Raw genomic sequence first — 13803 nt, 5'->3', positions numbered from 1 at the left:
AGTAGTCTATTTTTGTTCCACCAATGAAAATAAAATCTAAACAAGATCAACTGTTTCATCTCAGAGCAATATACACTATTCTTGTTTCATTCCTGAATGTATCAGTATTTGGTCAAATTGGTCGAGAAATTGATTCAGTGACTCGCTCATAAACACTCTCACTTGTTTCATCTATAAATGTATCAGTGTTTTTTAAACATAATGGTAGAGTAAATAATTCAGTGACTCACTCATGAAGACACGAAGTGTGTCCGAAATCGTATAATGTCTGAGTTGGTACTACATTTGAATCTAAATTTACTTTGAGACAGTTATAAAAAAAGTATGTTCTATATGGTTTGAATATGGGTAGTATGAATACAATTTAAATGTATTACACCCGCCATGTTGTTATTGTATGTATTTGGACATGGTATTCTATTGGCGTATTGTTTTTCGCATACTATATAATAATGACGTATGTATTTTCGGACGCAGCTACTCACTTGTTTAATTTCTGAATGAATCACTGTGTTTTGAAACAGTTTAGTCAATGATGAAGTGACTCACTTATAAAAGACACTTGATTCATTTCTGAATTAATCTCAGTATGAATGAATCAGTTTAGTCAATGATTCACTCATAAAGACAGTCACATATTTCAGTGCTGAATAAAACAGTGTTATTCAACAAATAGATTCAGTAAATGGTTCAATGACTCAAAGAGAGTCGCCACCAACTGGCACAGCGATGTAACCTGCAAAAAGAGTCACTGAGAAATCCCTCAATTGAAGGTTGTTTTCAAGCCTTTAAACTATACAGTATACCATACTACACACTAATGCACTTTAAATTACACACCAAAGTTGTTCTCAAGAGTTTTACATGTCTGCAATGATCTGACTCATATAAAAGATTACGGCCCATCATTACTATCCTAACAACTTAAAGGCCACTTCTATTACTGTTGCAGATCAATAACCATGTTTTATTTGTCAAGCAGATCCTCTATGCAACAGGAGGTTAAAGAGTTGAGCTGTAGCCATGGGGTTTTGCGGATCACTTCACTTCCCATGCTGGATGACTCCAATACTGCTGTGGTCAAAGTCTCAAGAGCTTTAACCGTGCATGGTAATCAATCTAAATCTGTCCAAAATAACTCTCTCCCTTCAGCAGACTCAATGTGTACAAAGAACAGGGGCTGCTGACCTTAATTGTAACTGGGTGTATGTGCCTGTGCTCTCTCAGGTGCTGGAGAGATGTGCTTATTTGTGCTGAGATCCAGGGCAAACATTAAGCGGATCTCTGTTTGCCGGAGGGACCTGATGAGGCTTTATGAGTGCAGTGTCTGGATGCTATCACACATAATGATCTTCACAGATCTGGCCTCTTGTATTTAATGAGTGGTAGTAATTGCATGCTTGACTGTCCTGGGATGAGAATACTCTGTTGAGTTGATGGCCTGGTCTAAAGCCAACAGCGTCTGGCAAAAGGGGTGGCTTGATGAGAGACACATTATTCATGTTTTCCTATTTCCAAAAATGCCCATTTGTGAGCTTTAGCTAAATCGGAGGGTTTTATATGACAATGCTCTCACTCTTTTTTATTCTAGAACAGCAGAACAGAGTCTCTGGCCGGGATACAAATACTCTCTGTCTCGGCTTATGTCAGACATCTTGTCTCCATGTTTGGATGAGCCATCAGTGGTGCGTGACTGTGCTACTGATTGTGTTTCACCACTGTGGGGAAGTTTTTTTCGTTTGGTTTTTTTCCTTTATATTTATGGTACTGCCAATGAAAGAAATACAAGAAATACAACCATGCAAAAGACTATTAGATAAGACTAATGTCATTATGAACTATTGGTGTTGAAATGATCAGATATAATTCTGACAGAATAAATTTACTTTTTTTTAAATTTAAATTCTTTATAATATATAGTAGATTTGATCAGGTCTATTCTTTTTTGTTTGTTTGTTTTTTAAAGAATAACAAGACAGCAATAAATATAGAGGAAAATATTTAAATAGTCATGTGATCTTAACATGTGAGCCTCCATGAGGCCCATTGTAAAATAAAGCAGCTTTTATTAGGCTACTGATATGACTACAGTCTTCATGTGAGTGTACATCAAAATTCTTAATCTTAAATTACTGATTGCACCTTTAAAGACTTACAATAGCACTTGTAAGTCTAGCATTTGTTGTACAATTTTAAACTTCTTTATGACTGTATAGCCACAATATTGTTCACAAATAGGGGAAATAATTAGTTTAAAATTAAAGTTTTTATTAATCACTGATTAAAAGTAAGAGAATTTTAACAAGAAAAGAAAACTGAACATTTAAAATATAAAAATGTTGTAAAAAAATTAAATACTACTGGAAAAACTTCCTATCAACACACTTGTGAAGATGTCGTCAACTTAAAATACACACACTAAAAACACTACACTGTGAACAACACAATGAAGAGAACACTTGGGTTACAACACAATTTTACGCACGATAAGGTGAAATAAAATGTTTAAACAAATATATGCACAAACAGAGCAATCAAACGCAGAAGGGCAGTTACCCAGCATGCACTGTAAAACATGCCAAATAAAAATGAAAAAAAATTGCAACAAAAATATGAAAATCGTAACCAAAATTTAAAGAAATTAAAAACAAGCTCGAACATCAGCCTCAGCAGCGAAACCATGGATACTGCTCTAATCCTTAAACTGATCAATCATTTCAGAGCCGAACGAAAGGCCTGTTTCCGCGCTCGACTTTTATAAATCAGTAACAATTTAGGAACAGATAGCTGTGAGGAGAATGTCACCTGATGAAAGGGCTGAATGCCTGCTTGTCTTTTCAAACCAAGAGAGGACAGAGCTTGAAATGGACATGTGTAGTCCATATGGAGCCAGGGCTCCATCGTCATTATGACTTGATGCAGGAGAACAATAATGAATTTAATTTGGCAACTCTTTAGCCAGTAACACCTTTTTAAACTACTGTAATTATTCAAAAACACTTCACTATGTCATTTTTGACTGCAATTTCCCAGCATATGCTGTAAGGCTGGGTATCGCTCAATGATAACCAGATATCTAACACTAGGGGGACCAAATGGAAAAGGTTAAGAATCGACCATTGAAGCCTATAGCTACATTGTGTATTGTTACACATCACAATAGTGGATCAGTTTTAATCTCTCTCATGAGGTTTGTTTCAGAGTGTTTGCTTTGACTACCTGCTTTTTCATTATTTAAACTGGAAAAATGAATGTACAAATAAATACGAATCAATGCAATATCCCAAGTGTCAAAGAACTGAAAAGAAGATTAAGCAGCATTTATGGCCAGTCAATGTGTTTTGTGATGGGAAAATCTTTTGCATATGAATTCTAAGTTAAACTATATTTCTGGGACCCAGCAACTCCTGTTTTCCTCTGTAGAGGACAATTGGTTTCCCGAGTGTAAAGATACATTCTAGGCTTAACAGTGATACCAAATGTTTAGGGGTTTGGCCATTAAAATTAAAAAAAAAACTTATTTTTCATCATCAATTAGGAGCATTAGGACTATTTGTCAGGGTTCTGTCACTTCTTTCTAGTCTATTTCTTGGTTTTGTGACAGAGCCCTGACACTCCTGTTTTGTCTTGTCTGTGTGCCTTGTTTCATGTGCTTTCATGTCATGTTTTGTCTAGTGCTGTTTATCACTGGCTACGCGCGTGCCTTTAATGTTGTCATGTTTTGTATGAACACGTGGCTTATGAGTGTTCTCATTGGCTGTGTGTTCATGTCTCGTTTTGTGTTAGCACATGGCTTTTGATTTTTTTACTGGCCATGTGCTTGTGTTCAAGTCATGTTTGGTGTGAGCACATGGCTTGTCATGCATGTTTCCTTGTGCCATGCGCTCTCCTGTTGATTGTCTAGTCCCTCCCATCTTGTTACCTGATTATTGATTAATTTGCCCCACCTGTCCTCCCTTGTTACCACCTTTGTTTGCTCTCCCTATTTATTCTCCTTGTGTTTGCAGTCCTGTGCTGGTTTGTCGTCGTATCTACACAGTGTATTTATCTGTTGTCAAGTCAGTCTTGTTTTAGTTTGTATTTTGTTTTATTATTAAAAAAGCCCATCAACTCTGCACCCGAGTCCTCACTCCTTTCACCACCCCCACACCTGACACATTATTTCGGAGTGTCTATTTACACCAAGTACAAATAGTCTGCCTTGTTGGCAGAGGCTATTTACACAAATTAGACTAAATTTATAATGTTATAATATATACATTACACTGAATTGCAAATAGTATCTGCCACTATCTGTACTAAGTATAAATAGCATCTAACTGCTGTTTACACTTAGTGCAAATAGCAGTTGCCACATTTTGTTGTCATCAATCATAATTGGACACAGTTGGGAACACCCATTTTTGTCCATGTTTATAAAAATTGTGTAATGAATAATCAGAAAGTGAACATTATATAAACAAATAATTCTGCAACATATTTGAGAACTTAAATGGATAGTTCACCCACAATGTAAATTCTGTCATCTCCTCACCCTCATGTCATTCCAAACCCATATTAGTGTAGTTCTAATATTTATATATTCTATTATTCATATATTCTATTTCTGTTTTAGTTTCAGTATGTTTAAACTTGTTATCATTTAGTTGACAAGGCAACATTTCTAATTCCAACTAATATTTTTTTTGGCTTTATTTTTATGAATGAAAATAATAAAATGGTTTTAGTTAACAATAACACCCAAGACTTTCTTCTGCATGACACAAAAGGGGATTTTTGAAAGTCACTAAAATCTCAACATTTTTCTCTTTTTGTGCTCCAGAGAAGAAAGATTTGGAATGACGTGAGTTTATATGAAGAGTAAATATCCATGAGTGACTATCCATTTAAATGCAAAGTCTGGAACATGTATGTATAGTTGATGTTGACACAAAACTATGTCAAAGTGCTGGAAAACACTAATTTACAATAAAAAGCCTATTAAATTCAGATTCTGCTAATTCATATTTACACTATTGATCATTCAAAGACAATTAAATATATTTTCATAAAATTGTGTCTTGATTTATTTTCCTCAAACCTTTTTTTTTTGTCATATGTTTTTCATGCAGCACACTTTTTTTTCTGCTGGGTCTCAGGAGATTTCTGCTAAATCTCAGCCTTATAACTAGCACGAGAATTTTCAATGCTGTCCAACATTACAGACTATACATCAAATGGTCAGCTATGCATGGATAGTTCCCCTACACACCTAAGCAGAAGTCAGGAAGCCAGATGACTGAACCTCTATTGATCTCACTTGTTTTAATGCGTTGTGAGAGCCATATCAGTAATGGCATTTCTACATGCCACTTCACTCTCTTTCCAACTCTTACTCCATGAAAGCTCATGCCAACACAGACCTGGTCTGACTGCTGCGGGGCAAGCAGTGCCGGCTCCACATACTTGGTGTGGCTTCGATTCTGGATAGAAGCTCAGAGGCGGCGCATGAGCTCAGAGTTCACTCAGGGTTTATGTCAGTTTCATCTGCGCTCTAATGGAAACCACAGAGACCCCGGCCTGATCCAATAGAACGCTGGTCTATATTACAGTCATAGATCCAGATCTGTGTTCCCGTTTTGATGGCTAAACATCATCAGAACACGCTGCTGACATAAACAGCCATCACAAACCTGGCTGTGGCATGGATTCAATAGCAGAGATTACACTTCAAACTATTGCAAGGCTCGATACGCCATGACCGTAGTGTCAAGGCTCAAGACAAAAATAAAATAAAAAATTGACTAAAGAGCTTTTGGTTTCTAAACGGAAACATTTAGGCCAAATTACTTTTGTAGTTGACAAATTACAAAATCACTCCATAAAGATAGTTATTCACTTTAGCTTTTAACAAAAGACTTGTGCTGTGTTAAAGGGACTATAGTATATGGACTATGATTATGATTTTTTTTATACACCGGTAAAAGGTTTTGGGGCTGTAAGATTTTTTTTTTATGTTTTTGAAAGAAATCCTTTATGCTCAACCAAGGCTACATTTATTTGATCAAAAAACATTAAAAACAGTAATATTGTGATTATTGTAAATTATTTTATATTACAATTTAAAATAACTGTTTTCTATTTCATACATTTTAAAATGTAATTTATTCCTGTGATGGCCAAGCTGAATTTCCAGCATCATTACTCCAGTCTTTAGAGCCACATGATATTTCAGAAATTATTCTAATATGCTGATCTGGTGCTCAAGAAACACATTTCTTACTATTTATTACCAATGTTTTTTTTTTTCAGGATTCTTTGATGAACATTTTTTTTTAAACAGCATTAATTAGAAATATGTAGAAATGTTAACAATATAAATGTCTTTACTGTCACTTGCATGCCTCAATTTAACCCTAAACTTTTGAACAGTAGTGTACATATAACTTGATGCTGTCACTCTAGTAATTTGTCCATCACAAACCACATTGATCATAAATAATGTTATAGAAGAATAAAAGAAAAAGAATATTTGTTTGAAAAAAAGAGAGAGGAAAAAAAGAAAAATCGCAACAACTAGTCTTTACTCCCAAAGTTTCGTCACTTGTGATAATATTTCAGAAATAAAAAAAACTACTTACAGTTCAGTTGTTAACATTATCTGGTGATCTGGAAAAAAATCACATATGTATACACTAATTTATGCACCCTAGATAATTATTATAATTTTACTGTCATATTTGTGACCATTTTAGTCAATCTGGAAACCAGTTATTAAGCTAACAGATGGATCTGCATTAAATAATTATGCAGTAAAGCAAAATGGAATAAAAAAGACCTGGTTTCGCTGCATCCAGGTTATTCCCACAAATATAAGAATAATTTTATTAATAATAATAATAATAACTATTCTAAAAATAATACATAATCTTTGGTCTTTAATTCAAGCTAAACTCTAAACTTAACATTAGTATAATCAGCATTTATATAACATTTATGCAGCTTCCAAAGCTTACTCATAAACACCAACTCATGGACTTTTCTTTTACTTGAGGCTGTTGTACTTTTGTGAGTTTATGCAGAATCAGACTCTAAACTTATGTATTTTGCACCAGCCTGAGCTTGTCGGAAATGTGCTGACAGTTTAAATAAATATCTCGACACATTTTATTTCGAGGTGTCGTGATGTGTCCGTTCATGAGCACTCAGTCCCATGCATATTTAAACAATAAGGCAAAGCCTGGTGCCTGTCTCTCTGCTCGGCCAGAGAGCTGGAGCCTACTGTAATTGCAACCAGATGCATGCATAGCCAGAGAGAAAGAAAGTGAGAGAAAGAGAGAGGCTCAGCTCTTTTGACAAGGCCTTCTCTCAACACCAGACTGCGAATCCAAACGTGGGGCCGAGGCCAAACATAACATTTCATCAATCTTGTTTCACTGACAGCGAAACGGCATCAAACAAAGGGGCTCCTAATGACTTTCTCTCGGCTTAGTATTTGCCCTCAAATTCAGATGATGAAAGCCGGACGTGACCGTGGGCCTGTTTCACGCTGCGTAATGGGTTGGGAAATAGTGCGCACGCCACAAAGAGAGAGAGAGGGCTCTGGAACTTAAGACGTGAGCGTTTGTGAGAATCGCTGTGCTGATGACAGGGCCGTGTTTGAGCCAGAAAAGGGGGGGATGGGGGGGTTAAAATATCCACATTCACATTCAGGGGTCATCTTTGAAAAGGAAAAGAAAAAACGGAACATGATAAAAGTACCAAGCGGGGCAAAAAAGCAAGCCAATTGCAATGGAGCAGCTCCAGTGCGAGAGCTGAGGCATCCAAGCATTCAGGGTGTGCGCTGACTGAAGATCAGGGCCAGAGTCATGTCACACGGAGATGAGGTTATGATGAGACAGCAGTGACGCACAGCCAGAGAGGCTTTTCTCACTGCAGCATACACAACCAAACAAACAAACAAACAAAAAAGCCAACAGACATCCATTCACAGAGAGCATGCGAGAGATGAATCAAGCATGACGAGTAGAATTCAAAGAACAGAAAATTAAATCAAACACAAGACAATGATGACTTTAAGTAAACAGTGTCTTGAATCTGAGCATCATAAAACTAGTTCTATGAGCTAATGATTTCATTTTCTATCATTTACTGTGCTCATTTATATTACAAATACGAAACAGACACCCATTCTACAGCAGCACATAACGGATGGAAAACCAACAGCAGTCACTGTAATGAAATTAAAATGCAGTAGATGTGTTACGAAAAAGAAGCCACTGACACAGAGCAAAGGGCATGGACATGTGGCTTCGATGGCCAAGGTCTCCAGTCACAGTGTGACTTTCATTTGTCCTATAATTGTTTGTCTGCACTAACCCCCTCTCTATCTGAGAAGGGGTAGTTTGAGTCACACAACCACACCTGGTTCTGGATTTTGACTTACTTTCTGCCTCGTGTCGAGTTATAACTCCCTCCGTATTTCTTCCGATTAAGGATGAGAGCAGCAATTTCTGGCACGTAGCGAGCAAACATGGCCTACATGCATGGAACAGAAAAAGAAAAGGGCATGCAAAGAGGGGTTCTGCTGTGACCGAGGCCACAGAGGCACCTTGAATACTTACTTTCTGCCATTTACCGCACTATAGGAACCACCATATTTCTTGCGGTTTCCTATTAACTCTATGATTTCAGGGACGTAGCTGGCAAACATGGCCTAAGGAGAAGATGGGAGACAGAAGCAGAGGCTAAAAAATAGAGCGGAGAGACCCGTCTGAGTCTGGATTTTTACCCCAACCTCTGATGTGCAGAAATTGATAGGGACGCATGTTTTGTCGGGGGAAAAAATGGTTTAGCTTGGTAAAATGGTCATTCTTTTTCTTTAAAAGGTTTTTTTTTTTTTTACGTCCATTGTGCTTCTGAAAATATCTTTTTAATTGAGGGGGAAACAGAATAATGGACAAAAAGCCAACTTTGGAGACTTTTTTATTTTCTTTTTTTATTGGTGCTGCCCATCTGTTTTCTCTGACAGCATAAAAAATATCTCGTGAAAACGAAGAGAAAGAAGAAAAAACCTACATGCCATGTTTTGTCCAACAAACACTATTGCAGTGGCAAGTGTATTTGAATAGTCCAGCCTGATCGCCCACAGCTGCAAAGCACATTAAGACTCATTAGTGTGCTTTAAATGAGCTGGATGCGCTTTGCAAGATTGCAGCCTTGACTAAGTTCTGCTTTATCTCCACGCGGCATGTTCCTAGAGATCTTAATCCCCGAGTTGTCAGCCTGACCTTCCGAGAAGAGTTGCGAGCGGTTCTTCACCCCTCTCTAGGGCCCTAATGAATTATGACATCTGTCTGATCAGACCTGACGGTTTACAACATTTCCATACTGAAGTCATTAATTGAACACCTGATATAAAGCAGAGCAATGATTATTTCCAGTCCTCCTCAAAAACAAAAAGAAATAGCAGATTGCTATGGAAACTTCTGGACAGCTGGAGCGTTCTGTCCAGTGATAGGAATGGAGCGCATCTGTCCTGCGTTATGTTTATACAGTATGAACTTCACATGAGAGTTATTGAATGCCTGTGGATGATCTATACCCTGATCTTGAGTCTGTTAACCACCAAGACCCTAAGGCTGGACGGTATATATTGATTTTTGAATTTGTATAATTTCCTTGAATCATTTCTTTTTAACTTTCCAAAATGACATCCCCTAAAAAAACGTATTCACTGTAAAAAGTGAAAATGAGTTACCTTAAAGAACTATTTCTCACTGATCTGACCCATTAATTTCACAAGCGCAACCAATTCATGTTCACGCAGTAATATGATGAAACTATTAATTTGACATGAAAATAATTTTGTAAAAGATGGCACAATATTTTTAGGTTCATTTAAAATAAATAATAAGATACTATGTAATAGTGAAAGTTTTATTATTTTATACAAATAAAATAAGAAAATCCATTATTCATATTATTCTGTTCATGTGGAAAACGTCCTTTTTTAATAAGATTTTTACGGTATTTTATGTCTTATGCAATAATTATTATATAAATGAGAGCAGGCCTATCTGATAGGATTTGAATGATAGTATGTATTATATAATTATATATCCTTTATAACTACACTCTTTTAAGCTGAACTTAAGAAATGTAAATTCCAGTTTGAAATCGTAAACTGATCAAATCTAATTAAAATCGAACTAAATCTACTAATCCCAGCTGCTTATCTCTCATTTATTTGCCGTTCTCCTCTTCTAAATCAGTTTAACAAAAAATTCCTGCAAAACATACACAGCTAGCCTTCATCTGTGTCATTGCTATGTATATTTTTCTTTATCACCATCTGAAGTTGCGCTGGTGTAAATGCACTCTTTGAGTGTTTGTGGCTGCTGTTGCTATGGAGACGCTCAAGCAGGACTATGGGCCATCCGCCTGCCACTGTGTTTGTTGGAATTCGGGGAGGGAAACAGAAGGATGGGATCTCCTGAAACCGCAAAACTGTTTTAAGAGAATAGCAACAACATTACTGTCAAAATACATTCTTTTAATTAAAGACTATTTTAAATGTAATAAACATGAGTGGTAGTTTCATATAGCATCTACAAGAATTTACACAATACATGTACATTTCATCTTAACTTGGGCTGTAATGTTAAAACAAGGTAATGGATTTTAAAGGCAGGGGTGCAAACGTTACAAAGACAGTGGACGTATACAATATGGTAAAAACAGCGTTATAATTTGGGCCATTATGAAGACTGTGGAAAGACGACAGTTATGAGAGTCAAATCAGAGGTGTTGTCTTATTTTTACATGGTAGTTGGAGCAAGGTGTTTGCATGGGGCAGGGGAAGGGGTGCAGGAGGGGTGCATAGAGTGCCAACAAGAGGAAAAGTGTTTTTACCAGACCACCAAGAATGAAGAAGACCATGAAAAGGCGTCCAAGAGTGGTTCTTGCATAGACGTCTCCATATCCCACAGTGGACATAGTGACCATTAATAAGTACACACATTCCCAATATGAGAGCGGTTGAGAGTTTTGAAAGTTTTCCCATGGATCCCCTGAGTTTTCCACCTGCAGTGGAGAGGAGAGCGAAGAGAGAATTACTGAGCGATCAAAACACGATCCTCTACAGCCATCTAGTGTCCATAGAGAAAATCACAAAAATGAATTGTGAGAGAAACTAAACTGAGGATTTAGTGGCAATCAGAGTCTTTACTGCCATCTAGTGGCACAGATGTCCTCTGGCACATCCTGATAAAAAAATAAATAATAATAATAATAAAAATACAGAAAAGGAACAACAAAACACCAAACCTTTAGATGAACTACAACACAAACCATATACGGCACAAAGGGACAGACGTGACGCTCGTTTACAAGCTTTTTCCTCCCACGAATCTGCACGTGCACTACTTTCTTTGTCAGTTTCTCCTGGGGCATGGGGAGAGGGGGGGGCGTGTGTGTGTTTTTTCACTCACCAGATGAATGAATCCTGCAGCAGTGAGCCATGTGCTTATGAAGATGGAACACAGGTTCACCAGCTTGATGGAATTACTGTGAGAGACGAGAGTTACATCAAACCTCTCAAAGTGAGACGCATCACACTGACGTACAGATCAGTCAGTCATCTACTGAGCCCAACACACACACGAGCGGGCCGCTTCCAGCCGCGCCTTGCCGTAACGCTGCTCACTGGGAGTGAACACACAAGTTATCAGCAAACAAATCAGAAGACAGTGGGATCCGAGGATGACCAGCGCATATCTAAAGAGGCGTTCACACTGTTGGTTTCTACTCTACAGCGTGTCGGGGGTGGATTGCATGCTAGTTCTCTCATTGGTAGTCGGCACATCATGTCGCTGTGCGTTTTGCGTAAAGATGACCCCAACTTTGTTATGTCGGCAACGGTTCTGTCACCTCAAATTGCCACTCTCACTGAAAATGAAAGCCTTCTGGTCACTTCAATGTGAACACCCCTTCTTTAGCAGCCAATGAGAGAAAATACAGTGGTGGAAATGTAACGTCCTGTTGACAGCTGTGTCAGTTCAGTGTGATATATCTGAGCAATTTCCCCCGAATGAAAAACGAGATAGCAGCTAAAATAAATGAAACGTCCAGCGGTTTTACAACCACTGAGTTGGGTGCTGACTGCTTTTTCCCCACTTCCTTTCTGATTCATTGACTTATTTTTTTACGAAATACCACGAGATCTGTCATGTGTGTGACAGCCTGCCGGAGGAGGAATCAATCAGAGGCCTGTCTGCTTCATACTCTTGCATTCATCAGGGTGGATGGCGGCCCTGTTCTCTTACCTACAGCACACTAAAAGTGTACACAGTGTGGGATTAATGTAAAACATTCGGCGCAGACTTCTTGGTCAAGTCTGGGTAAGTGAAGGAACGGACACCAGAGACCGTACAGACTGTGTGTTGATGCCAGCGGAGCGGAGCTTTTGAAACGGACAGTGAGAGATGCGTTATATGTCGTCGGCCTTACCTTGTTTTTAAGATATTCAAAAACTGTAAAATTTCTGAGAACTGTATCAATCTCAAGGCTCTTAGAAACCTCAGACCTACAAGAGAGAAGAAAAGCAGAAAAGAATGAATACATTTTTTTATTGTAAAGCAATCTATATGTTCAGAATAGAACACCAAGTTATGGCATACTAGATTCTACACTTGTTTTTAAAGGCCCCATGAATGGCTTGGTCAAGCTCAGTTTTCTTTTTGGCATTGATGTGTTTAAAGTTGAGATGGAACATATCAAAAGGGATCTTTTTTTGTAATTGATGTTATTATTATTATTTAAATTATCATTATTATTATTATTGTCAAAAAGCTTGTTTAAATCACAGCCAAGCACTAAAGATTTGTATTAGTGTTACTTGCTCGTATTTTTAAACCTTATATTTGTATGTATATCCACAAAATAATTTCTTAGATACATTTTAGGAGGGTGAGGAGGACAAAAAGTCACAATAATAATAATAAAAATGTATGAGTCTGTATGTGAATCAACACACAGTATGCCATGATGAACATGTCAAACAGCAGTATACTGCTTCAATGGTCATTGGCATATTACACACAACTATCATCACACAAATTTCAATGAAATGTTAAAACGACTACATTTTAGTAGCTCAGTCATATAATGAGTCACAAATAAAACATATTTTCAGTCCATTTATTCTTCTGGAAAAGAAAAGGTCAAGCACATTGCCTTGTGAGTTACAATAATCCATGAAGTGTACTCTGCATTCTGGCAAATATAGTAGTTCATTCAGATAGTTTCTGCATAGTGTGCAAACACTGCATTCCTGGTAAGAGTAGTATGGTACTTTGCCATTCCTTACAAACAAATTTTGCAATCTGAACATCTCATATTTTAAAATCCCTAACAAAAGTTTAGACGTCTTATTAAAACATGTCTAGGACAATGATGTTAGTAATATTAGAAGAGCCATGGAACATGGTGTGTGTGTGTGTGTGTGTGTGTGTGTGTGTGTGTGTGTGTGTGTGTGCGTGCGTGCGTGCGTGCGTGCGTGCGTGCGTGCGTGCGTGCGTGTGTGTGTGAAAGCAGATTAGAGAACAATAATAACCTGCTTCAGCAGACTTCTTACATAAACCGAAATTTTGTCCTGCTTTCAGCCTCAAAAACATAATCTATTGAGAAGCACATCACAACATCTTGAAGAACTAAAATGCTCTTTAACCTGTTGAAGCTCCCCCCTTTTGAGCCAAAACCATGACAATGTTGAAGAACAATGATGGAGGGCAGATCGTTCAGGCGAAGTCTGATGTAAACAAT

At 37.5% G+C, this 13803-nt stretch overlaps 1 protein-coding gene across 12 annotated transcripts in view; it reads right to left on the bottom strand.

Moving 5' to 3' along the window:
• Positions 1 to 13803, bottom strand: part of kcnma1a (potassium large conductance calcium-activated channel, subfamily M, alpha member 1a) — a 243605-nt gene that overhangs the window by 57677 nt on the left and 172125 nt on the right. For 10 of the 12 annotated variants that reach the window (XM_077197115.1, XM_077197118.1, XM_077197117.1 and 7 more), the window contains exons 6-9: positions 12490 to 12565; positions 11472 to 11547; positions 10894 to 11064; positions 8604 to 8695 (exon numbers count right to left, since the gene is read on the bottom strand). In XM_077197115.1, coding sequence (XP_077053230.1) covers positions 8604 to 8695; positions 10894 to 11064; positions 11472 to 11547; positions 12490 to 12565 — 415 coding nt within the window. Of the gene's footprint in view, positions 1 to 8425; positions 8518 to 8603; positions 8696 to 10893; positions 11065 to 11471; positions 11548 to 12489; positions 12566 to 13803 lie in introns of all 12 variants that reach the window. The other 2 variants (XM_077197123.1, XM_077197127.1) reach the window with 1 other exon arrangement.

Source organism: Siphateles boraxobius, unplaced genomic scaffold (genome assembly GCF_051911475.1).
Source record: "Siphateles boraxobius isolate OS27281-9 unplaced genomic scaffold, OSU_SipBor_1 37, whole genome shotgun sequence".
Taxonomy (NCBI): Eukaryota; Metazoa; Chordata; class Actinopteri; order Cypriniformes; family Leuciscidae; genus Siphateles; species Siphateles boraxobius.
This window is presented reverse-complemented; position numbering and strand designations above follow the sequence as displayed.